This window comes from Balaenoptera physalus (genome assembly GCF_965194825.1).
Source record: "Balaenoptera physalus genome assembly, chromosome: 12".
Taxonomy (NCBI): domain Eukaryota; kingdom Metazoa; phylum Chordata; class Mammalia; order Artiodactyla; family Balaenopteridae; genus Balaenoptera; species Balaenoptera physalus.
The window spans coordinates 82,458,514-82,484,904 of record NC_138897.1 but is presented as its reverse complement, the minus strand read 5'-3'; the positions used below and the strand labels follow the sequence as shown (position 1 = coordinate 82,484,904).

At 52.0% G+C, this 26,391-nt stretch overlaps 1 protein-coding gene across 2 annotated transcripts in view; it reads left to right on the top strand.

Annotated features, from left to right (window-relative positions):
• The window catches only part of RBM19 (RNA binding motif protein 19), a 124,379-nt gene that overhangs the window by 6,849 nt on the left and 91,139 nt on the right, over positions 1 to 26,391 (top strand). For both annotated transcript variants that reach the window (XM_082416784.1, XM_082416785.1), the window contains exons 8-18: positions 4,362 to 4,440; positions 5,350 to 5,421; positions 6,443 to 6,646; positions 8,009 to 8,139; positions 8,962 to 9,083; positions 9,522 to 9,618; positions 11,183 to 11,293; positions 13,477 to 13,677; positions 14,937 to 15,066; positions 23,520 to 23,695; positions 25,966 to 26,026. In XM_082416784.1, coding sequence (XP_082272910.1) covers positions 4,362 to 4,440; positions 5,350 to 5,421; positions 6,443 to 6,646; positions 8,009 to 8,139; positions 8,962 to 9,083; positions 9,522 to 9,618; positions 11,183 to 11,293; positions 13,477 to 13,677; positions 14,937 to 15,066; positions 23,520 to 23,695; positions 25,966 to 26,026 — 1,384 coding nt within the window. The remainder of the gene's footprint in view (positions 1 to 4,361; positions 4,441 to 5,349; positions 5,422 to 6,442; positions 6,647 to 8,008; positions 8,140 to 8,961; positions 9,084 to 9,521; positions 9,619 to 11,182; positions 11,294 to 13,476; positions 13,678 to 14,936; positions 15,067 to 23,519; positions 23,696 to 25,965; positions 26,027 to 26,391) is intronic.

Sequence of the window (26,391 nt, the reverse complement as noted above, 5' to 3'; positions counted from 1 at the left end):
CGGGGAGCGGGAGGCAAGGGCGAGGGTCCCAGGAGGCTCTGCCGCACGGGAGCTTCAGGATCAGTTGGGGACTTCAGCTGGAGGGGACTGGGGGCCAGAGAGACTGATACTGAGGATCTTGGGCATCGTCAAGGTCAGGAAACAGGGCCGGCTATATTGAGACCGAGAAGGAGTGGTCTCACTCACCAGTCATCTATGCTAGGGGTGGGTAAACTTTTTCTGCTAAAAAATTTAAAAAGGATCAGCTAGTAAATACTCAAGGCTTTGTGATCAGTATGGTCTCTGTTACGACCACTCAACCCTGCTGTCGTAGCGCAGAGGCAGCCCGAGGTGAGAGGTGGCCAAATAGGCCTGGCTGGGTGCCAATAAAACTTTATTTACAGAAGCAGGCAGTGGGCCACGTTTGGCCTGCGTACTGTAGTCTGCTGACTCTGGGTCTCCACAGGAGAGAACACTTTGTCAATTTCCCTCCTCATGGAAGTAGTAGAAGTTCAGCATAGGAAATGTTTTTTAATGTAGCTAAATAACAAGAAGTAAAAATTACCCATCACTCTATAAATTGCCAACCAAACTGTGTTGAGAGAGAAGTGCTAACCAGATGGGGTACCAGGCTGCAGAGCTAATTACCTACAGGTCTGATTACTATAGGAGTAAAGACTGTCCCAGGCAAACTGGAGCAAGCTCCCCTCAGTCCCCCACGTCTATATCCCATACACTGACAACCACTAATAAATTCCGAGTATATCTTCTTAGACATCTTTTTCTTTGTATAGAAACGTTGACCTGTGTTTTTCTTTTTTTTTTTTTTTTAATTAATTAATTTATTTTTGGTTGCATTGGGTCTTCGTTGCTGCGCCTGGGCTTTCTCTAGTTGCAGTGAGCGGGGGCTACTCTTCGTTGTGGTGCGCGGGCTTCTCCTTGAGGTGGCTTCTCTTGTTGTGGAGCACGGGCTTTAGGCACGTGGACTTCAGTAGTTGTGGCACGCGGGCTCAGTAGTCGTGGCTCACGGGCCCTAGGGCGCAGGCTCAGTAGTTGTAGCGCACAGGCTTAGTTGCTCCGCGGCATGTGGGATCTTCCCAGCCCAGGGCTCGAACCCGTGTCCCCTACGTTGGCAGGCAGATTCTTAATCACTGCACCACCAGGGAAGTCCTGTGTTTTTTCTTTTTAAAAAGCAATCCTACAGTAGGAACTATTTTGAAACTCTTTTCCTCCCTCATCACATTGTCATAAATATCTTTGAATATTGAATATTCTGCTACAGCATCATTTTTCACATTGCGTGCTATTCTTTACTCTGGACACACTGTGTTACACTCACCCAACCTCCTCAGTTGAGACATAGGGATTGTTTCCAGTCTTCTGCTGATTTGAATAATAATGCAGTCAGCGCATTTCTTGAGATCAGAGGTCAACAGATGTTTTTCTATCAACGTCATTTAGTGCATATTTTAGGCTTTGTGAGCTATATGGTCTCCGTTGCACTTTTTTTTTTTTTTTTTTTTTGATGATCCTTGTTAAATGTAAAAACCATTCTTAGCTTGCAGGCCGTGGGCAGTTTTTGGCCTGTGGGCTATCGTTTGCCAACCCTTGCTCCAGATAAGTACTGTACACAAGCACATGCATGCATTCAGTACATTTTTAAGGCTTTGATACAGAGTGCCAGTTGCCCTCTGGAAGCCTGGCCAGTTTATACTCCCTTAGCAGAGAATGAGAGTGCCCATTTTTGTGAACCCTGGGTATTAATCTTTATCAACTTGACAGGTCAAAATGGCATTTTATTTTGATTTATATTTTAAATTATTAGTGAGATCAATCATTCTTTCACGTTTGTATATCATGTGTGTATCCTCTTTTGGAAAGTGCCTGATTATATTTTATGCCCTTTTTTTCTCAAAGTACTCACCTTTTTTGAGCCTGTATATTTGCTAATTACTTTTTTAAGTAAAACTTAATCAGATTTCGGAGTAACAAGCATTTGGGTTCTACTGGACTATCTGAATTGTCTGCTAATTTAGAGTCAGAGTTCTGTCAGTACCAACCATGCAGAAAATCATGTGCTTCAGTGGGGACAGGGGACATTAGATGGACTTTTGCAAATAAATACACAAAAAATGGTCACTTCTTTCCTCTCCACAAATGGTAACAGAAAATGTAATGGAAAAAAAGATTACTTAATCATAAAAGATTATGAAAGAGAAAGAAAAGAAGGAAGGAAGGAAAGGAAGGGAAGGAAGAAAAGAAAAGGCAGTCTACTTCTAGATATTCTAATGAAAATTATGTATTGGGGGCTTTACAGGTATTCTAATAAAGGTTTTATAGATTCTATATAAAGAAAGTGTTCAATTCCACTGAGGGATTTAAAAGAATGCTTACATAAATGTAAAGCCATACATTCTTAGAAAGTAAAACTGCCAATTCCTCCCTAATTAGTGAATGAATGAATAAATTCAGTGGGTTCACAGAGTTTCGTCAGGATTGGGGGGGTGGGGGTGGGATCCCAGAGAACAGCTGGGAACATCCTGTGGGAATAGACCCTTCCCCTGCAAGATGTTGAAACATGTTTTGAAGCTACAGTAATTAAAACAGTTTGGTTCAGGTGAAGTTGTTGACAGGTTAATGGAATAGAATCGAATTCAGAAATAGACTCACATGTATAAGCATCTAGTTTAGGATAGGGTGTCTCATATCAATGAAGAGAAGAGAGATTTTTCTATAAATAGTAATGGGACAACCAGTTAATTTTTGTGAAGAAAAAAAAAAGGTGGAGCCCAGCCTTACTCCTCATAGCAAGCTAAATTTCAAAGGCATCAAGGATTTACGTTAAAAAACTGAGACAATAAAAGTTCTCGGAGAAAGCATTGAATTTACTTGTAATCTTGGAATGAAGAATGCCTTTCTGTATTCAGTATCCTGTAATAAACTGTAATGGAAAAGTATATGTATACATACACATATATATATGTATGTACACACATATATGTGTATACACATACATATATATACACACACATAACTGAATTGCTTTTCTGTACACCAGAAACTAACACAACATTGTAAATCAACTATAATTCAATTAAAAAAAAAAAAAGAATGCCTTTCTAAGCAGTTTGCAGAACTTGGTAGTCATAAGAAAAAGATGGATTAATTGACTAGATAACATTTAAAACTTCTCTAAGGCAACTTTTTGTCATAAAGTCAAAAGACAAACAACAGACATGTATAACACAAACAACAGACAAAACCTGCTTCTTTAATTTACAGATAGGTAAGTAGATATTAGGACCTACGTATGACCCAATAGAGAAGTGGACAAAAGATAAGAGGTATTCTAAGAGAAAGAATTCAAATGGCTGGGAAATATGCCTGAGTTCACTCATAATTAAAGAAATACAGATCAAAACAGGAAGGTTACATTTTTGCAGAAAGTTTTTAAGTTCAGTAATAAATTGTTTCACACACTGTTGGGGAAAGTGTGCGGTGAAGCCTTTTGGAAGGCAATCTGGAAGCATCAGTCAGAATTTAAAATATATGTACGTACCTTTGACCTAGCAATTACCTTGCTGGGAATTTGCACTACAGGCGAATCAGCCAGGTAAACCAAGAGGTCAGTGCAAGAATGTTCATTGCCGTATTTTCTAATTCTTATTTTATTTATAAACTAATGTATTAATTTGTGTCATTTTATTTATAAAAACAGAAAACTGGAAACAACCTCTATGCTATATCACTAGAGAAGTGGTTAAATTAGTGGGTCTCAGCTGGGGACAGTCCCCCCCCCATCAGGGAACACGTGGCCCTGTCTGGAGTGCCAACAAGAGTGATCTGGGCCTTGCAGTTACGACCATTTTTGTTTTCTTCTTGGGACTTTTCAGTATTTGCTAAATTTTGTACTCTGTGTGTTTGCACATGTTTTAAAAAGAGTTTAAATCACCCTCACGTCTAAAAAATAGACAAGTAGTTAAGAAAATGGGGAACCATGTACAACGGTACTCGATGTGTATCATCCCTGTGAAGTAACGTGGACAAATAATCATGCTTTGATGAGACGTGAAAAAAGCTGGATTTAACCCCAATTAAGTAAAAAGGTACTTAGGAAAAAAAAGATCAGAAGCAATACCTTACAATACTAATGGTGCCATTACTCTTCTATATTTATATTCCTTGTTTCTTCTCCAACTTAAAACAAAATTTCTTTTCCAAGGCGGTTTTAATTTACGATGGAGAAAACGTGTATAATTTAGAGGAAAGAGAGAGACTACAAAAGATGAAACACTTTGGTGTCCTTTCTGAATTCAGAAATTTGACCCATGTTTCTTTATTCGGTCTGCACTTTTGGAAAAGAACTTTTCTTCTCCTAACAGAAAAATGTCATGGAATTCCTGGCACCCCTGAAACCGGTGGCCATTCGAATAGTGAGAAACGCCCATGGAAACAAAACAGGTGAGGTCTGGGCTGTTCCGAGGGGGCTGGAGAGGCAGATGCTGGAGCTGGAAGGTTGGGGCAGTTGAACTGTGGAGATGTTTGGAGGGCAGCTACTTTTTTCCTATTTGTGGTCCCCACTTCTGTGGATGTGGACAGGGGTCTGCCTCTTGTCCCCTGCCGCTGGCAGCCTGGTATGAGGTTTTCACCTGTGCAGGCAGGGTCTGGCCCCCAGGCCTGGGGGCTCAGTAATGACTGCGGCCTTCAGCCCAGACGCAGGGGCCCACCAGGGGCTCAAAGCAAGGGGACGCCGTGATCGGATTCAGGATGGTCCCCTGGCTGGTGAGGGAAGGGTCCAGGGGCAGGTGGGCTGGGTGGGGGCTTTTGCAGTCCCCCAGGGAAGGGTCTCGTGATAGAGACCAAAACCCATAGGCTTTGGCGCAGGTTACGGCACTGCCACGCGTTAGCTGTGTGTCCGTGCACACGTCACTTAACTCCTCTAGAAAAGTGGGGAGGCGAGGCCTCTCGTGTTTAGGGAAGACTCCACGTGCTCGTCTGTGTAAGTCAGGGCCGCGGGCACTGACGGGCAGTCACCGTGGAGGTGGCCCCTTGGTGCCGAGCCGGGTTGCAGCACTGCAACCACAGGCATTTGTCCAGCGAAGGTCACGGAGCAGGCGCTGGTCAGGACAGGGTGAGGCTGGGAGGGAGGCCAAGGCCCTAACGTTTCGGAACGCTTCCTACGAAGGGAGATTTGCCTGGGGGGCATCAGGGAGTGTCTGTATTTTGGAGATTGGGGGGAAAGTACAGGTTTTCCTCCCCCTTTCTGCTCAGATTCCCCCAAACACCTAGCGCAGTGAGGGTGTTCCTCCGTGACTCCCACGATTGTCTGCAGGGCCTGCAGACCTTACCTTTGTCGTGGTCCTTTCACAGGGTACGTCTTTGTGGATTTCAGCAGTGAAGAGGAAGTGAGGAAAGCTCTGAAATGCAACAGGGAATACATGGGTAAGGATGCCGGGCGGTCCCACGCCACGTGGTGGCAGGGGTTCGTTCATTCAGTTACTCTGTAAGGTTATATTGAGGGCCTGCTGTGTGCCTGCCGGGCACTGCCCTGGGCACGGAGGATACAGCCGTGAGCAGAACAGACCAAAGCCCCCGCCCTCCTGGGGCAGAGATTAGGCTAAGTTTCCTGTAGAGGAAACTTACATGGAGAGGGGAGAGACAGGCGGTAGCCAGAGAGGCTGTGCTCTGGACAAGTGCAGGAGAGGGTCGGGATGGGAGGAGGCGCATTTTAAACAGGGTCGTGTCAGCTTGGGCCACACTAAGCTGGCGACACTGGAACAAAAGCCAGAGGGGTAGAGTGAGCCAGCTCTGGCTTTGTGGGGCGGAGCCGTTCCAGTACAGGGAACAGCAAGTACAGGGAACAGCAAGTACAGGGTCTGGAGTTGGGAGGTCACCTGAACAAGATATCCAAGGACGTGCTCTTTGGCCTGTCCCTGGTGTGGACAGGTGATTCAGGTCCAGCCATTGACCCCTTGTGAAGACACAAGTTCTGTTAGGGAAGAGGAGAAACCTAAGCAGCCTTGCTAGCAAGTCAGGTGGTAGGTATTTATTGAGCACCTACTGTGTGCATGTGGAGGTGATGGTGGGGGTCGTGGTCTAATCAGGTGCCCGGGGCAACGCATGGACACAGTTCAGCGGCAGCCCAAGGTGGCTCTTCAGGGTTGGGCTGTCACATGAGATGATTCCCAGGGCAGTGCCAGGGGCCGTGCCCTGGAATTGGGAGGATGCAGCCCCATGGACCAGGCGGCCCAGGCAGGCTCCCGCCCTGGGCTGAAGCCGAGCTCACAGGATGAGTGAGATTGAGGCCCGGCACTGGCTGGGGCCGCCACCCTGGTTAACAGAGCCTGGTGTCTGGCGCTGTCACCAGCCACCTTCGCCATGGCTTCCAGAAGGCAGCAACAAAGTCTGGAAGCTGGCAGGTTCCGGGCCCCCCCCGGGGCCCTGACTGCCTCTCCTTGTGCAGGTGGACGCTACATCGAGGTGTTTAGGGAGAAGAACGTCCCCGCAGCCAAGGCGCCCCCAGAGAATAGCACCAAACCCTGGCAAGGCCGGACACTCGGGGAGCATGAAGAGGAAGAGGACCTGGCCGACTCTGGGAGGCTCTTTGTGCGAAACCTGCCCTACACCAGCTCCGAGGAAGACCTGGAGAAGCTCTTCTCCAAATACGGTAGGGGCGTGGCCTCCGGCTCACCACAGGCACCTGCAGCGGGTGGTCCGAGTCCCCATCTGCCTCCTGCAGCTCTTGACCTTGGGCTGATGACATCCCCCTCTGGCCTCAGTTTTCTCATCCATAAAATGGGCCTCGCCATCTCTGAGCTGCTGTGAAGATTGAGACAGTGTGTAGACAGCGGAACTCGAAGTCCTAGATGGCATCACAGGCACCTTTCGTGGTCTGAACCCAGACTCCCTTAGCTCTCACTCGCTAAACTCAGAACTGACGGGGTTTGGGTGCAGTTTTCTGAGATGTCCCTGGTATCTGAACCCTTGCTCTGGTCTTGGAAGCCCACTCACTGTGTGTGTTGATATGAAGTGCTCCCCAGTCTGAACTCTGCTGTCTAAATAATCTTGCTCTCCAGATCCAAATGCGTTTGCTAGTGAGGGCCATTTTCATTGTTGTGGTTGCTAGCATTATTTTGCAGGACACGGACTTGAAGGCCTGTAGTTCAGCTTGGCACACGGGGCTGTGCTTGTTTGTAAGGTCGTGGTTGTTGAAGAGAAGGAAGTTAGGGCTCAGAATGGCGGGGCGAGGTCTAGATGCTTTTAAGATCCCCCAGAGCGTCTCCCCGCTTCTCTTCGGAGACCAGCTGTGGGTTGCAGGGGATCCGAGCTCGGTCGAGTGCTTGTCTTCCGGACAAGGAGGCCCTGAGTAGGATTCCGCGATCAGGCAAATTGGTGTCACCTCCTGGCCTGCTGTCCAGCCGCCAGATCCTCCCACACAGGCTGGTGCCCTGGTTTACATGGCAGGGCTGGGCAGCACTGGAAAGGGGGTCGTCAATAGACTCGAAGTATCCATCCGGGAAGATAAAGCCCGGGAAGGAGGACTTGGTCACACCCTGGTGTTCAGAGTGGAAGGTGTGTACTTTAATGTGAGCATCATGATAATATCCCAGCAGACACTTCTGTGGCCCTACGTCACCAGCAGGTACTGTTTAGGACATGACACGTATTAGTGCGTTTAACTCTCCCCGCCGTCCTCCGAGCTGGGTATTCTTAACGATACCATTTTACAGGTGAGAAGCCTGAGGCCCGTAAAGCCCTGTGGCTTGCCCGAGGCCACACGTATAGTATGTGATGAAGGCAGGGTCCAGGCCAGACACCTCTGCTCTCAGAATAGACACACGAAGGGTTGTGGAAGGACACCCTGACCCATGAGGGGGTCTCACGGCAGCCCCTTGCCACCTTCTGTCCTGGGCCAAGCGGCAGCAGCAGCTCCACGCTCTCCCTGGTTAAAACCCATCGCTTGACTAGTGCCCAGAATTTTCTCACCCCGCTCTGGCCTGCAGGACACTGACATCCTTCCTACCCTCAGGTCCCCTGTCTGAGCTGCATTACCCCATCGACAGCCTGACCAAGAAGCCCAAGGGCTTTGCCTTCGTCACCTTCATGTTCCCGGAGCACGCCGTGAAGGCCTACGCGGAGGTGGATGGGCAGGTGTTCCAGGTGATGGCCCGCGGGGTGGCGGGCGGCTGCCGGGCCCGGGTGATGGGGAGAGGCTGTGGGCGTGTGCGCGTGCGTGTGCGCGCAGGCAGGAAAACGCACCCACGCTTCCAGGGAAGCACACCTTATGCACGTGAAGCCGCCTCCTGATCCGAGCTGCCTCCACGGGGCAGGGTCTGCTCTGTCCTGTTCACCGATCTATCGTTAGCCCCTAGAGGAGCACCTGGCCCACAGTGGGCCCTTAAAAAGTGTCTGTGGACTAAATGAACTTGCTCTCTCAAAATACCACTTGGAAGAGGAAGGAGTAAGGAAAGAAACAGTTTTGACCCAGTCATTGAAATGGCCACAGTAGAATGTAGGAAACGCCTCTTTCTTCCAAATAACATGCTTAGCACACAAGCGGAAGCCCCAGGCTGCCTCGCCTCCCTTTCCTGTTCATTCGTTCATTCATTCATTCATTCATGATTTATTGATCCCCTGTGGCTGCAGGCTGAACCCGGCTCCTGCCCGCGTGGAGCTCACACTCTCACAGGGACAGAGTTGGGTGGGGAGTCCTGCAGGTGTTACTTACAAACCGATCAGCGTCCTCTGTGAAGCTTTGTCAAGTGGCCCCCGTCACAAAGTCAGGCCCCTGTGCCACATGTCCAGGCCCCCATTCTGGGTTCAGGGCGGCCTCGTGGGCATCCTGCCCGAGGCCCCCGTCTTGCGACAAGGGTCTCAGTGCTGGGTCCAGCCCCCTCGTGGAGAGGCTGACGTACCCGGGGCAGGATGTAGAAGCGCCTGCCCCCTTCCTGTCTTTACCCCCTTCCCCTCGTCCTCCTCCAGGGCAGGATGCTCCATGTGTTACCATCCACCATCAAGAAGGAGGCCAGCGAGGACGCAGACACCCCAGGATCATCGTCTTACAAGAAGAAGAAAGAGTCAAAAGACAAAGCCAACAGCTCCAGGTCCATACCTGCCTCTGACCCAGGCTTTGGCTGCCCTCGCCCCTCCTTTCCTAGCCGCCAGGGTACCCTGACTCCTCATGGTGGCTTTAGCCCCTCATCCATAACTTTGCTGAGCCTCAGTTTCCTCATCTGCAAAATGGGAAGGATCAGTGGTGCCTCACTTTTGTGGTGTCATAAGGATTGAGTCAATGTAAGCAAAGTGCTTGGTCCCTGGTGCCGAGTAAGCGCTTGACAGACGTTAGGGCTTATTAGTATCATCGTGGCTCTTGTTGTCTTCAGGCCCTGGTACTTGGCCCACGCCAAGTAAGATGGGGGAGGAGGAGGCTTCGGGGACTTAGGAAGGCAGGCCCACAAGCTCATTTCTTACAGGCTTTGCATCTGAAAAAAATTGCCCCCATTCAGCCATGGTCTGACCTCTCTGTTCTGCCTCTGACTCAGCTCTCACAACTGGAACACGCTGTTCATGGGCCCGAATGCAGTGGCCGACGCCATCGCCCAGAAGTACAGCGCCACCAAGAGTCAAGTGTTTGACCACGTGAGTGGGCACCCTGTCTGATGTGCCCCCGGCTCTGGGCAGGGGAGGGGGCGGGATCGGGCTGGGGTTGTCCACCAGCTTGTCCTCTGGGGCCTCCCCCATGGAAGCGTCCACCCTGCCCTGGCTTCTCATGGGTGAGCGTGGAGCCACATGGAGAAAGTAACTGACGATGAGCATTTAGCCTGCGGTGCTCCTCTCGCCCCACTTCCCAGATGAAGAAATCGAGGCCCAGGGACACAAAGGCACTTGCCCAGGGTCACACACCTGGAAAGAGGCGGAGGTGGGGTGACCCCAGGTCAACCCGAATCCACTGCCCTCGCTCTGAACCACTCCTCAAAGGTGGTCCCACCCACTTCCTGGGCCCAGCCAGCCCAGGTCTTTGAGACGAGCACAGGGTAGGTCGTAGGTCTCTGACCCTCCCCCTCTCCCAAGTCTAACCTTGTTCCTTCCGACCTTCCCCCTCCGTCCATTTGGCTTCTCCAGATCACATACCTTCTTTTAAATGCTGTGTCTCCAGTTAGACCGTGGCCAAATTCATCTTTGGCAAAACCTGGGAGTGTGTTTTTCAGCCAGCAGGCAAAGGATATCCATAGATTTGATCCATAAACTCACTGGCCATCGTCATTTACTGCCCCTGCCCCTTCCCCATGCTGAAGGTCAGCGCTGTCCCCCAGAAATAGAACGCGAGCCCCACACAGAATTGTAAATGTCCAAGTGGCCACATTTTTAAAAAGCAAAAAGGAACAGGCAAAGTTAATTTTCAAAGTTAATTTTTCAGAATACAATCTATTCTGTTAATTCCATACGGCCAAGATATTATTATTTCATTATCCACAATATAAAAAAATGACAAGCTGTCTTGCATTGCTTTCTTTGTCCTCACTGAGTGTTTACATTCAGTGCATGTCTTACACTGGGTTCAGACGTGCCGCGTCTCAGGTGCCCAGTGGCTGAGCTCGTGGGCACCGTGTTGGCCGCACAGCTCCGGACCTCAGCCAGTCGGGAGCGGCTGCAGCTGGTTCAGATCCCACCAGCGCCCTGAGCACTGGGAAGAGAGCAGGGCCCTAAAGGGAAACAGTCCTGGTCTTCTAGAGCCTTCCAGCAGAGGAAGACACTAGCTCATTAACAAAGGTGCCGCATGTTGGTGTGATGGCTTGAAGAAGGCTTAAGCTGAGTAAGGGGACAGGGTGTGAGAGCGAGGCAGGCTGCTCAGGGGTGCGACATTCTAGCAGAAATTGAATGGAGGGCAGAGGTGAGCGCACAGAAGCCCTCAGGTGGGAATGAACTTGGCATGAGACCCTTACATACGACTGGAGGGGAGGGAGCAGGCGGGAGAGGGGGGAGGGGAAGCTGGAGGTGAGGCGTGGGGCTCTTGATTCATTCTGACAGACGCGGAACCCAGAGCCATCAAGCCAGAGTGGGTATCCACGGGGGGAGCATCCGCGGGGGGCATCCACGGGGTCCGGCTCCGTGCAAGCCTCCTCCTCAGGCTGTTGGGAGATGGGACAGCTGACCCGTCACCTGCCCGACAGACGACAGGGCATCTTCCCTTTCCCTCCCGCAGGAGACCAAGGGCAGCGTGGCCGTGCGCGTGGCCCTGGGAGAGACCCAGCTCGTCCAAGAGGTGCGGCGCTTCCTGCTCGACAATGGGGTCAGTCTGGACTCCTTCAGCCAGGTGAGTGCCCACTGCCCAGCCCAGCGAGCCGCTCAGGGCTCGGGCCACCCCGCCCCTGGAGAGCTGGGGGCGGAGTCTCACATCAGCGGATGTGTGGATGGGTGGGAGGGTCAGACCTTTCAAAGATGATTATCATTAACTTTGCAACTGTCGCTTAAGAAAGAAAGAAAGATCATCAGCTCAGACTCGTGGCCCATCGGAATGGTGTCCCTCGGGGGCCGTAAGCAAGAGTTTCTCTACACAGGACGGGGTTGGGGGGGGGCCCTAAGCATCCTGTTCCCCGACCTAGCACCTTACTAAGAGCACCTGCTATCTGTTTCGGGATTGAGACCTTTCTTGAATCACATAGGGGAAGGTTCCTCCACATGCTTATTCCTTACGAGGTAGAAGTTCTTAGGTGTCTGGATGATGAAGTCTTGGAGGGCCCGCTGAGAACACCTGACATCCTCTCCTTCGTTTTACAGACTGGGAACCTGAGGCCCAGAGAGTGGGGAAGGGACTTAAAGATCAGACAGTGAGTCTGTGGCAGGAGCCTGGACTCAATCTCAGGGCTTCTGACCCCCAAACCACTGTTTCCTCAGCCTCACCAAATCTTAAGAGTTTCACCTTAAAAGGACGGTTAGGATACATGCACCCCAATGTTCATTGCAGCACTATTTACAATAGCCAAGACATGGAAGCAACCTAAGTGTCCATCGACAGAGGAATGGATAAAGAAGATGTAGTACATATTTACAATGGAATATTACTCAGCCATAAAAAAAGAATGAAATAATGCCATTTGCAGCAATAGGGATGGACCTAGAGATTATCATACTAAGTGAAGTAAGTCAGATAGAGAAAGACAAATATCATATGATATCACTTATATGTGGAATCTAAAAAAAAAAAAACTTATTTACAAAACAGAAGCAGACTCACAGACTTTGAAAACAAACTTATGGTTACCAAAGGTTAAATGTGAGGGAGAGGGATAAATTAGGAGTTTGGGATTAACAAATACACATCACTATATATAAAATAGATAATCAGCAAGGACCTACTGTATAGCACAGGGAACTCCACTCAATATTCTGTAATAACCTATATGGGAAAAGAATGTGAAAAAGAATGGATATATGTATATGTATAAATGAATCACTGCTGAACACCTGAAACTAACACAACATTGTAAATTAACAATACTCCAACGTAAAATAAAACTAAAAGAAATAAAACTGAGGCCCAGAGGGAAAGCACTTGACCCAAGGTTTCAAATTAGATTGGTGGCCAGGTTGAGACTCGTACCCAGATATGCCCTATGCCTGGAATTCTCCCGTTAATTTTTTTTGGCTCTTTTATGCTCCATCCAACATGCTTTAATAATAAAATAATTGCTAATGTTAGCAATTGCTAAGCAGCGTGCTTATGTCAACCCCTTTGATTGACTCCTTTCCTGGGACGACCCGTGAAATAGGTGCCGTGTCCTCATGTCAGGTGAGGGGGCTGAATACATTTCAAGTGCATTTCTCAAGGCCATATATCTGGTGTCTTGGTTTGGGTTCTTCCAAAACCTGACTGAGACAAAGATTCATGCACAAGTAGTTCACTGGACAGAAAACACTGGCGAGAAGGGATGAGGGGCGGGGGGAGACCAGCACAGGGCATGCTCGTCCCAGTGCCACTGGTAGAACAGTGGGCTGGCACTTCCCCCGGGGGACACCGCCCAACTCGGAGTTGTCCCACCCAAAGGACAGGGGACACGCCAACTCCTGAGAGCCACGGGCAGCTCCCACGGGGTGTTAACTTCTCACGTGTGGTGTCGGGCGTTCTGCAGATCCGGGAAAAGACCCCTAGCACAGAGATGCAGGTCCCGGCCCTGGGCTGGAGCGTTCTGGAAGGTCCAGTGAGGGCTGTGGTTGGGCGCTGTCAGAATTTGCCTCGGCTCAGTAGTGGAGGGGCCAGGATTTGACCTGGGGGGTCCAGCTCCAGAGCCCTCTCCCTCATCCAGTCCTCGGGGCCGCCTCTCATCCACAGGGTGGCGCGCCCGAGAGGGTGGGGTCTCCTGGACCTGCTTCCTAAGGGCCTGGTACCCGAGGTCCCACGTGGCCGCCTGGTCCAGAGTCACCCACCAATCAGTACTGGCGTTGGGGGTCAGTGACCCTCCTTTCCATCGTCCCACGTGAGCTGTCCCCTCCCTGTAGGCCGCCGCTGAGCGAAGCAAGACCGTGATCCTGGTGAAGAACCTCCCGGCCGGCACCCTGGCGGCCGAGTTGCAGGAGACCTTTGGCCGCTTTGGCAGCTTGGGCCGCGTGCTGCTGCCAGAGGGCGGCGTCACGGCCATCGTGGAGTTCCTGGAGCCGCTGGAGGCCCGCAAGGCCTTCCGACACCTGGCCTACTCCAAGGTAGGGCCGCCCGAGCCCTGCTTCAGGGACAGGACGGAGGGAGCTGACGGGCGGACAGTCTTGGCATAGACCTGGCATGTGCGAGCACTTGCTGGAAACCACCCGTGTCTGTCGGGATTGTGAATGTCACCCCGCCCCTGGGAGCACCTCTGGACGGGGGAGTGTGAGGGGCAAGCTCAAGACATCCTCCAGAAACCCTGCCTTGGTTCCCTGCCGATTCTGGCTTTCCTCAGCTTTCCATTCCCCCATGACTTTGAACCATCATCCTTGGCGCTTTGGCTATCTTATACCTACAATTAGTTGAAAGTCAATTCTGTAGGTGGGCTGCCTCCTGATTCTTGGTCAAAAGGAAGAAAAAGTTCTGTGTGTTAGTGTGTTCCTTTCTGTGGCTGCCATAACAAGTTACTACCAATTTAGTGGCTTAAAAGAAGAGAAATGTGTTCTCTCACAGTTCTGGGGGTCTGAAGTCTAAAATCAAGGTGTCCAAGGGCCATTCTCCCTTCAAAGGCTCTTGGGGGTGGGGGGAGGGATCTTTCCTTGCCTCTTCCCGTGCCTGGTGGCTCCAGGTGTCCCTTGGCTTGTGGCCGCATCACTCCAGTCTCTGCCTCTGTCCACATGGCCTTCTTTTCTCCATCTCAAATCTTCCCTCTGCTTTTCTCTTACATGGACGCTTGTCACTGGATTTAGGGCCCACCCAGATAATCCAGAATGATCTCATCTCAGGATCTTTTATTTAATGACATTTGCAGAGGCCTTTTTTCCAAATAAGGCCACATTCACAGCTTCTGGGAGTTGGGACGTGGACATATCATTTGAAGGGCCACCATGCAACCCACTGCAAGTAGCTTCTCTTTATCAAGGACTTGAATGCTTTGCTGACTGTTTGTCAGTGTCTTGTTTATCCTTCTTTTAAAAAAACCCTCTCTGCACGTACATATATGTATACTCACTGCCTGTGAGTGTACGTATGCGGAGGGAGAGAAAGCACGGTTGGTGTCCGGCGGCCCCGTTGCACTTCCTCCAGGAGGGCTGCCCTGTATCAGTGATTCTGCTTCCCCGTCCCACGCCCTGTCCACACTCTTGATTAGAGAAAGCACAGGGGGATGCAGAGGTATTCAGTGACAGCAGATGCTCCAGCCTCTCACCTGAACCCTGAGCTGCAGCAAGGGGAGCAGGCAGCACCTAGAGTTCTATACTCTGAGCCTCAGGCTCTTGGTCTGTGTCGTGGACTGAGTCCCTCCCCCGCCCCGTCTCTGCAGTTCCACCACGTCCCCCTGTATCTGGAGTGGGCTCCAGTGGGCATCTTTTCCAGCCCAGCCCCACAGAAGAAAGAACCCCGAGATGCACCAGCAGAGCCGGCCGGAAAGGACAGGATGGAGCCAGAAGCAGGTAAGAGCTGGGTCTGGATACAGCATAAGGTAGCCGACTATCTTGGCTTATCAAGTATAGGTTGTGAAAGGAAAAATAAAAAACCCACTAGAATCTATTAATAGGGATTCGGAACAGAGCAAGAGAAAATAGCCTCTGGTTCGTATTGATACATCCGCCAGGATGGATGAGCAGGGCTGTTGGAGATGTTTATTCTTCGGGGTCCCAGGGATGGTATGGCGCCCTCTGGTGTCCAGTGACTGCAAAGGCAGGAAAAGGAAGGGAGGCGGGGGCCCAACCCTCAACTGATGCTTCACCCTCAGGTGAGGAGGGGGCGCTCCTGGCACTCAGGGCAGCGCAGTTCTTCCCTGTCGGGACTGTTCTGCAAATTGTAAGACATTTTGTTGACCCTGCCCCCTGAATGTCAGGAGTGCCCCTGTAATTTTGACAATCTAAAACACCCCTTCCCTGTATGCCAGATGCCCTCTAGGGGGCAGTGCAGCCCTCGACTGAGAACCACTTAGGGGACCATGACTCCATCCTAGAAGCGAAGACCTTTAGAAAAGCTTTGAAGAACACCCTTACCCAGACATTAAGATCTTGCCCATCGGTAATATCCGTCCTCCATACCTCCATCTCACCGTAGGGTTGCCGGTTGATTAAAATAAGGATTAAAAGAAATACATCTCCCGTATACCCTCTCCACTGTCCTCATAAAAGAATTGGGGTGGGGATGCGGAATTCTTAGATTAAAGAACAGTCCTTTAATTGAATAGACCTCACTGTCCATAAACCTCCCTAGGCTGGCTGCATTTCCCAGTTCATCTTGGATCGGTAAAACCTCCTTCAGGACTGGCCCAAGTCACTACAAGACATTTGGAACCCCCTGGTCTAGAAGCCTTGTTTCAGTCAGGAAGGAAAATTCTTCAGTCTCTGCTTTCTGAGGCCCCCGAAAGCATCCCTTAGCCATTGGGGTTACCTACTGACCATTGATATAAATCTTTCAAAAGCCCCTCACTAGCCCCTGTTGATGAGTTATTTTTGTCCACAGATTGGATTAGCGTTCTCTTCCAACGTGCTTATGCTTCCATCAAAAAGAATTCTCTTTATATAGTCACGGTTTCTTCTTAACTAGCCATCACCCCCAAATTATCAGCGACCTTGGTTTCAACTTCAGTTACTAAACTTGGACATGACTAATGTTTTTCAGCCAAAAGCAAGTCCTCCTTTAAAGCACAGATTTGCCAGGAGCGAGGGCCCTGGAAACAGATCCAGCAGAGGCCTCTCCTAGCTTTGGCGGGACCACTAAGTATGGCGCCTCCCCGGGGGGCCGCTGCCGTGTGGCCACACTCTTTTGCAGGTGTCCCGGTGCTTCCCTCCCTTCGCTCTGTTGTTTTCTTCTGTGACACTCGTCACAGTTTGTATTTATCCTGTTTATTCGTTTGTTTTACTTGTTTAACATCCGTCGCTGCCAGACAGTGAACCGCGAGGGCAGGGAGTGGCCGTCTCGCTCACTGCTGGGCGCAAGCATCCCACAGGGCCCCGGGCACGGGGTAGCTCAGGAATGTGAGTCGAGGGAGTGAAGGAATGCAGGAAGAAGGGTTTCTGTGCCTCTCTGTCTCTCTTTACCTGTGAAGAGTAGGGGCTGGGCCATCCTCGTCCTTGTGTCCCAAGCCCCGGCACATAGTAGAGTTGGTGACATTGGCAGGTTTGTTCTCCATCGTTCGTTAAGCATCCGAATGTGGCGCCATCCATCGCATAATCGCCGTGGCTCCCTTCATGGGTACTGATCTGTACCCACCCCTCCCCTCACCCTTAAACTTTGTTTCAAAGGCTTATTGCTGCCCAGAAGAGTGTCATTATGGGTTCCCTTCCTCAGTGTCTGTCTGTCTGACTCCCTCACTAGACGTCCATCCCGCAGGCCGGGTACCTCGTCTGCTTGTGCACTGCCGTGCCCGGGCACCCAGGAAGGCGCCCGGCGTCTGGTGGGAGAGCAGTCAGTAGGTGCTGAGTGAATCCACAGGCAACAGCAGCATTTCCTCCATGCCAGGCCCTGCACTAAGCACTTTGCGTCCTCCGTATGTGAGGCTTACAGCTCCTGGGGAAGTCCTCTCCTAGCCCTGTGACTGGGCAAGCCACCAGCGTTCTCCCAGGCTGTTTCTGCATCTGTAAAATAGGCAGAAGGCCTTTGTGAGAGTTCAGTGAGAAGCCGCCCGAGTCACCATTACTCTGACCCTCGTCCTATTCAGCAGCGTGAGGTGAAGTGGATGGTCTCTAACTCAGCCCTGAGCACCAGCTGGGTGCCAGCCATCGAGCTGGGGCGACCAAGACGGGCCCAACACATACCGCTTCCCCAGAAGCTCCCGGACCGCTAGGAGGACGGGTGGGGCTGTTTGGGGTTAGCCGAGATGTCACAGTAATAGAAGTGGGCCCTGGGTGCAGAATGTTCTGGAGCACAGCGAGGGGAGGCTTTGCAGAGATAGTGTGCCCTGGTCGGAAGGTAGAGGGCTGCCCCTGCCTGCCCCCAGTGTCCCCTGGGTGCCCGGGCCTAGGTTCCGGTGTTGAGAGCATCCCAGACAGACTGTCCCCAACAGGCCCTGCCGCTTAGGGGGCTGCTGTCCAGGGTCCTGCCGTCACTCACACAAAGGAGGCCTCGGAGCTGGGAGGAGGGAGCCAGTAGTTGTAGCTAATAGCTCGGATTGGGGGCCAAGAAGTTGTGCACGCCTGTGCTGATTTCAAACCCCGCTGAGTCCTGTGTCGTCAGGCAGATCCCCACAGAGCTCATCTCGCGAACCTCCTTTTGCCCTTTTTTGTTCCTTTTCTTACCTGTATCACATACACGGTCCCCTCCCTGGTCCCCGAGCTGTTCCTTTTCACCTGCTCCCCCCAACGCCCGCCCCTCTGCACACGGTTCCTGAAGCTTCCCCAGCCCCTCATCCCCATTGCCGGGGGACTCAGCCGGCCCCCAAGCCCTGGATTTTCTCAGGCTCCGCAGGAAGGCGAGCAGGAGGGGAGTGGACGGAGGTGTTTTTTTTGTTCACCAGCGCCCGCTTTCTTTTCAGCAAAGCCCTCCGTTCTCTGTACCGTTCTCGAGGGAGGGGGACAGTGTGTTTTATCTCTCCACAACCAAGACCCTCACCTCCAGATAAAGGGCTCCAAGTAGGGGGAGGTCCTGAAAAGCTGCTTGAAACTGATAACAGTCTCTGCTGTCAGCCTTCCGCACAGAGAGCCGGAAAGGGGAGGGAGCGACCGTAAATTCTGCGGCCTGATTATAATAAAGCCCCATGTGGTGATGCGTGACTGGATTTTATTGTGCCAACTACAGATGGACGCGTATTCCCCCCTGCCTCTCCCAGCCCCCTCCAGCCCACCTTGCTTTGAGAGCCTTCCTCGCACCCTCACCCCGTCCCCCACACCCCCGCCCCTGCCCCCGTCCTGCTCTTCTTCCCACTTTTCCTGGTTCCTGGTGATGTCGTTGGCAAACATCTGTTCATTTTGTGATGCCTCCTTTTTCCTTCCTAGTCTTCCTGTCGTCACCCCACTTGAGGCCAGGGGCAGAAGCGCTTTTCTTTCTTTTTTTTAATTTATTTATTTTCTTTATTTTATTTTTGGCTGCGTTGGGTCTTCGTTGGTGCGCGCGGGCTTTCTCTAGTTGCGGCGAGCAGAGGCTACTCTTTGTGGCGGTGTACGGGCTTCTCATTGCGGTGGCTTCTCTTGTTGCAGAGCACGGGCTCTAGGCGTGCAGCCTTCAGTAGTTGTGGCACGTGGGCTCAGTAGTCGTGGCTCGCGGGCTCAGTAGTCATGGCTCGCGGGCTCAGTAGTCGTGGCTCGCAGGCTCTAGAGCACAGGCTCAGTAGTTGTGGTGCACGGGCTTAGTTGCTCCGCAGCATGTGGGATCTTCCCGGACCAGGGCTCGAACCTGTGTCCCCTGCATTGGCAGGCGGATTCTTAACCACTGTGCCACCAGGGAAGCCTGGCACAAAAGCACTTTTAACAGTGAGCTTTGGCTTCGTCCTTGGCCCTTGGCCGTTTCCACACCTCTCTGGACATGGGCATGGGTCATAGCAGGGCCTGGCCACTTGAGCGGGGCAGAAGCTGTTGCCAGGGATGTGGCCGGCAGAGACACAGTCCCCGGCACTCAGACCTGTGGCGCTGGCGGTTCTTCTCAAAAGCCTGCAGCCGGCCGGCCTGCCTCTTCCGGCAATGGGCCTGTGGAGGTAGGGATTCCTGACGTTTTCCCCTGGCCCAGACACTGTTTTAACTGGGTTTCTGTGCGCTAATTCTCATAATTGTCTTGCAAGTGGACCTTGTGATTGTCTTTCTCCTTTTTGGAATGGAAAGAAGGAAGCATAGGGAGGTTGAGTGACTTATGCAGAGTCACACATCTGGAAAGAGCTGGGCTGTGCCCAGAGCCACCAGCTCCCAGGTCGGTGCTCTTAGCTGTGACCCCGCAGCTCCTGTCGGTCACACTAAGTGCCATTTGTGTAGCAAATCATCATCCACCAATATTTTTGGAGTATCTGCTCTGGGCCCAGTGCTGGGGATGCAGAGGTTACTGAGTCAGATGTGGCCCCATCCTCAGAGAGCTCCCCTTGCAGTTGGGGGACACAGAGAAGTGAACCGATAGGTGATTTCAGAAAGGGGTAAGGGCTCTGAAGGAAGGGTACCCAGGGGCCTCTGATGGCAAGTGGCCAGGCCTGTGCTGGGAACAACTGCACAGGAGGAGCTCAGAGGGGAGGACGTTTGAGCTGAGACCTGACAAGAAGCAGGCCTGGGAAAACAGGATGAGCAGGACAGGCAGAGGAGACAGATGGCAAGTGCAAAGGCCCTGTGGCAGGGATGGGTTTTGGCAGGCTCAGAGGTCAGAATAGAGGCTGGTGCAGCTGGATGGAGAAGGCGAGGAGACAGAATGGTAGAAGCTGGCAGGCCAGGGACGGGTGCCGACGGGAGACCAGTGAGGAGAACACTCGGTCATCCAGACAAGAGGCAACGGTGCCCTGGACCAGGGACCCAGCGTGCGGATGGAGTAGCAGACATTCGAATTTCCAAAGAAGCCAGCAGAGAAAAGGGGAGTGTGTGTGTGTGTCTGTGTCTGTGTGTGTGTGCGCGTGCGTGCGTGTGTGTGTGTGTCTGTGTGTGTGTGTGTGTCTGTGTGTGTGTGTCTCTCTGTGTGTGTGTGTGTGTGTCTGTGTGTGTGTGTGTGTGCGTGTGTGTAGCCCCATTTCCCAGGTGACGATGCTAAGGCAGCGTGTGTAAGCCAGTCACCCAGGGCACACAGCTAGTGAGTGGCGTCACCGGGACCCTGACCCAGACTCCTCTCATGTCTAAGGCCGTGCGCTTTCACAGCTCTGCGCTGCCTCCTGACTGCGGTCTGTGGGCCCCCTTCTCGTTTTCTTCAGGCCCCCTTTTTTCAACAGATCTCGAGACTGGGATGCCCTTGTCTTGTTAGCTCTTCCAGCCTCCCAGGGGCAGTCGCAGACTGGGGGAGGCGGTGGCTGGGTACACAGAGGTTTGGAGAAACAACGGACGTCTCTGTGCTGTTGGAGCAAAGCCAGGCTGCGTTTAATCGTGTCTTTTATTTCAAGCTGGATGTTCTCCTGGATGTTGGGGGTCAGGGGCGTTGGCTGACTTAACAGAAGTGGGAGGAGCCAGGCCAGCTGCACACCCGGGTAGGTGATAGGTCCTGGCCGTCCTCGCAGTCTCCTCTTGTTCCCCCTGGGCTGGGACTGAGGGCAGCTCACCCACTGGGGAAGGGATCTGTCTCTTCCTGGGGTGCCAACCCTGACTGCAAGCTCGTCTCAGCTCTGTCACGAAACCCAAACATCACACTTCCTGGGCAGGGGCCTGTGACCTTTGAAATGCTTTGAAGCAGACCAGCCCTTGCTCCTGGGGCGGGGAGGCGGGGAGGAGTGGACTCTGGCCCTGCTCACAGCCCCTGGGCTCCCTGGAGCTGTCGTCCTTGTGAGGCTTCACATCCCTGGGGTGCCACGCTGGGAACTGGCTGGATTCCAGGCCCCTGGGAGAGGCAGAGGGAAGGGTCGTTGGGCTTTGCCAGGCTGGAAGTGGGGAGCAGAGCACAAAGGCCCATAAGCTGGTTTAAATCAGTCTGTTGACCACTGCCTAGGACAGAAGCCACATGCCACTGAGTTAGTTGCCAAGGGTTTTAAAATGTGGGTTTTCCCATAAAAAGCTGGATTTTCAGCTTCTCGTGAAAGCTCTGAACACCTGACCACACTCGGGTTGATGTGCCCCCGTGACGGCACTTGGCCGGTGCCGCGAACGGGCTGCCCCTTAAGGCGGCACAGCGCCCTCCCGGTCAGCGTCATCCCCACCATTCTTTTCTCTACAAAAAACATGTTTGCAGTCTCCCGTGAACCTCTCTCCCAACCTGAAGATGCCTGAGGTCTAGAGGTCAGAGGCAGCGGACTCCAGCACCTGCCGTGGACCCCCGGTTTACTGTGGCGCGGCTGCCGTGGTCGGCAGTGAGACAGCATCCTCGCAGGCCCAGCCCGGTCCCCGCACGCAGGGGGGCATCTGATTGGCATCCCTTCCTCTCTCCTTTCATCTCCGAGACGCCAGACGTGAGGCGAGCCGGTGGGGCGGGTGCCCTTCGCAGCTGAGGGGCTTGGTCTTCCTTTCCATTGAGGTTCTCATTCAGAACCTGGAGTCTTGGCCTGTCTGCTTAGCTTTGCCTCCCCATCATTAGTAATACTTTTTCTACCCTGCTTTGCTTTGAAAGTTGGGTTTTGAGGACAGATGGCCACACCACGGAGTCCCTTGTTGGGTAAATTGCGTTAGTTTCTTGGGTGGGGGAAGGAGCCTTTATGTAGATTTCTCCTACTTTGTCCTGGAGCGAGAGTCTGGATTCTGGGTTCACCTCCGAGGGAGTGTGAAGGGCGAAGGCTGCCCGTTCAGCTGATGTGAAACGGGCAACATCCTCTCTGTCGCTCTTTCCAGTAGGGCTTGAAAGGGTTGTTTTATGACAAAGCTTTTGAAGTTCAGTTAGGCCAGCAGTAGGCTTGCATCAGAGAGGGCCGGGGCGATGGAGGTGGCTCTCGTGCTTGGCGTGAGAGCGTGGGGGACGGGTTCGAAGCCCCAGAAGCTCCCTTGGCCTTGAACTACTTGCATCAAGTGGGCACGAGAGAATGGAGCGTCCCCGTCCGCTCCAGGTCGGCGCGTGCAGGGCTCAGACCTGAGGGGAGGGACGGGGCCACATGCTCAGAACCATGAGGGTGGGAGCGGGCGGGCATCTTGGAGAATGGCTGAGATGGGGTTTGATTTCCCCGGGGGGTACGGGAGGAGCTTCCGGAGCTTGAACGTGGGGGAAAAGATGATTGTCCCCAGGCCCCGATCATGTGAAAAACTGGGGAGGTTGACCCAGACGGAACACATTTTTCCAGCAGCGGAACTTCTCAGGAGGTCACGATGCCACCTCCAACCTTGTGAGGCTTCCGGCACCCTCGGGTGACATCCACGTTCTCCACCAGGGCTCCATCCTGAGCTGCAGCCACACGCCCGCCCTGCTAACTCCCACCCTCACGATTGCCCTTCCCTCCTCATGCAATGCTGTTCCTTCAGAGTAGGCGTGTCACAGGGCTGGGAGTGATAGGATAGAGCCCTTTGTAATCACAGTCTCCAGAAATAACCGGGAGCACGTGATTTTCTCTTGTTGCATATGTGTCTCGTAAGCTCTGGGTACAGAACGTGATTGGGGTCACGTCGTATGTTGTTTTGCACCTTCAGTTTTCTCTTAATTTTTCTGTCATGAGCATCGTTCCACATCTTTAAACATTCTTCGGAAACATCATCTTTAACTACATATTAGTCTAGCCTTTGGTGGCAGTATAACTCTCCAGATCTCTTGTTTATGAATATAGTGGGTTTTTGTCTTTTTTTCAGTTTTTCGCTGTTATGTGTAACTCTGAATCGAATATATTTTGTGTAGATGAAAACGTACTCTTACGTGTATGCTTCCTGAAGTTATGTATATTGGGGATTTTAAATGAACGTAACATCCCTTAGGTTCCAGGGGTATTTAGAACGTTCTGAGTTTTGCTCCCATTCTGTAATTTTTGCAGTTTTAAGTTGCATTTTATTTTGAAAGTTCGCTAAGTGCTGGTTTTTGAGGAAAAAGAACATGTCGCTTACGTTTGCAGCTCACAGTAATTTATTTTGAAGTTCAAATTATATGGGTTATATAATGTGGGTCAGTCTAAGTTAAGGCTCTGGGTTTTGGTCTGTGCTTCATACTCTTTTCTCTTTGAAACAGAGGCAGGAAGCACGGCGGTCTCTCCCGTCCTTCAGCCCACCCCCCAACAGTTGCTAAAACCCAGCACAAGCTGTCCCTTCCTGACGCTGCCCACTCAGAGACAGAACCCCTGGGTCTGGCAGGTTCTATGCTTTAGGTCCCGGGGCTTAGGCAGATAAGGCATCATTTAACAGATTTGTTTTGGTTTGGGGGGTGGCCCATGCAGACGCCGAGACCCCAGAAGGTGAAAAGCCGACAGAGGGAACAGCACACGACACTTCAGCAAAGATGGAGGAGGAAGAGGAGGAGGAGGAGGAGGAGGAGGAAGAGGAGAGCCTTCCCGGGTGCACTCTGTTTATCAAAAATCTCCACTTCGACACAACCGAGGAGACGCTGAAGGGAGTGAGTGACTGCTCGGCCTGGAGGGAGCGGGCGGGGCGGGAGACCCCGTCTGCTGATGTGGTCCCTGTGTTTATCCTGCCTGGACGTGTGACTCGTGGCAGCATGTAGATTAACAGCCAAGAGCCACCCCATTGACACCTCCACCGAGCTGTCCAGTAGACATCTCACCCGGAGATCGGAGATCTGGAAATGGGGATTCTAGTGCCAAAGGACTGGGGTCTGCGAGCTCCCCCACTGGACTGAGAACTGTCCATGGGGAGAGTCTCCATTTCTGTAAACTGGGTTTGGCACAGAATAAATGCTCGATGCCTTTTTTTTTTTTTTTTTTTTTTTTAATGCATGAATTGGTGATTAGCAGCCTGACAGCCATGAACTGGTTCTGGAAAGGAAGAAGGCCGTAAGGATTGAACTGATTGGTTTCTGCAAATTCTTTTGAGCTCTGAAATCCTAGAGCTGGATTCAAGAGGGGAGACGGGGTCCACTGAGTCCCAGAGGCAGGAAGACGGTGGATGGGTGGCAAGGAGGCCAGCCTGCATTGGCGGGAAAGCCCAGGGTGTCGAGGTGAAGCAGGAGGTCAGAGCCTGCACGCTGGGACCCTCTGGCTAAATCTCCGATGTGACTGTCACTTGCCAGTTAGAAAAGCCACCACAGCAGCAGAGGTGCCTGGCAAAAGCAGCAGCATTTTAAGGGCAGAGGTTCGCCCTCTGGGGCAATGGGAAACCCACCCTTGGACTTTTCCTGGGCTACTTCCTGAATCCGTTTTGGCCTGGTTTGAGTTTGCTTTTACAAACAGGCACATACTAGTAGTGTCCAAAGGCTAGATAGCTTTGAAGAGGTCAAACCAGCTTGCGGAGGGTTTGTTTTTTATTTCTTCTGTGCTGGCCCCCCTGCATCTGGTATGGGGATGTCGACAACAGGAACCATTTTTTTTCTGGAAGATGTGCCCAAGCTTCAGCCTAAGAGCATCCTTGGAATTAAAGAACTCTGGAGTTGGAAGGTACAGCCAAAATGATGTAGTCCAGGTTCTTCATATTACAGATGTGGAGACTGAGGTTCAGAGAGGTCAGTTCACTGACCTAGGGTCACACAGCCCGTTCGAGGCACTGTGGCGAGCAGCGTCCGGCTCACAGGGCTCCTGTTAACAGCATCCTGAGTGGAGAGTTGTGCTTAAGGGTCAGTCTGCCTGGACTTGGGTCCCAGCCTCATTCCTTGCTAACAGTGTGACCCTGGGCTGGTCCTTTAGCCTTTCTGTGCCTCAGTTTCCCCATTTGTAAAATGGGGGTGTTAATAGAATCTTCTGTGGAGCTGTTTGGAAGATCTGATTAGAATGAATGAGATAATTCAACTGTTTGACAGTCGGAATAAGAGAGTCAGTGAATGTCAGCTGCCTCCGGATCCCCCCTCCCCTCTGCTTCCCGTTCACTCAGTCGGTGAACGGTGACCGGCACCTGCCTCTCCCTGGGCCCTGTGTGTGCTGTGGAAGACACCACAGTGAACCACAAGGACAGGAATTCGTGCTGGTCAGTTCTCAAATTCTAGCAAGAGAGACAAAAAAAGTAAAGGAAAAAATAGAGCAGAATGTGATTTTTGAAAGTTGTAAACATTAATTGGCATTAGGTGCAGGGGCAGTGAGAGGGTCAGGACTGGGTCAGTGGACTCCAAGCTTCTAAATGTAGGCCCAGCTTCCCCACTGCGTGACCCTCGGTGATTCCCTGGACTGTTCAGTGTCGCAGGTCCTTCTTGGACACTGGGAGCCAGGATCCAGCCCAGCGGCCCTTACGGGGAACCCTAAGGGACCGTCCAAGCTACTTAAAGTAGGCCATGATCCAGTGCCTCCAGATATTTTTGGGACCCCCGAGATGATATTAGGGGAAATTTGGGGGGCCTAGTGTCTGACCAGGACCCCCACCTGCACGGTGTTTAGAACCTGGGCTCTGGAGCCTGGATCCAAATCTCAGCTCCGGGGCTTCCCAGCTCTGTGACCCTGGGTGCATCTCTAACCCCTTGGAACCTCAGTTTTGTCATCTGAAAAATGGGGGTAGTAACACCTACCTGGTAGAATCACTGCAAGGGCTGGATGAGTTCATGCAGGCGGAGGGCTCTGGCCAGGGCCCGGCCACGGAAGCATGTCCAGGGGTTAGCTCTGCTCTTACTCTTGCCCTCTCCATGCCTGCAGTTGCCCGGTCCCCTCTGTCTTTCAAGACACGCCTACACCAGGTTGCAGGATTAGCCCAGAACTTCTGATAATACATGTCGACATTCTCTTCCAGGTGTTTTCCAAAGTGGGTGTGGTGAAGAGGTGCTCCATTTCCAAGAAGAAGAACAAAGCAGGTATTTCACAGGAGATCTCAGTCAGAAAGGAGCAATTCTGAAAGAAGCAGTGTCGCTCTGGGTAGGGGTAAGGGTAAGAGAGAACAACCTCTCCCTTGCTTATTCTGAGGGTCTTCTTTCATTCTGAAGCATTGGCAGCCCCACACTCTCTCGTTTGGCTCGTCTAAAATGGTCCTTCTTTCTGGGTCCCTGGAGACTCCTGGTTTCCGGTGGGAGTAGCCATACGTGTCAGATTCTTCTGAATCTAGACCCTTTGCCACCCTGGACTGTCAGGGGTGGTTTCAGAGCAGTGCGATTAGAGGGCTGGCAGGGTCGACACTGTTCAGTGGCAGAGCCTCTCCCTGATCCCAGCATCTCTGTGCTCT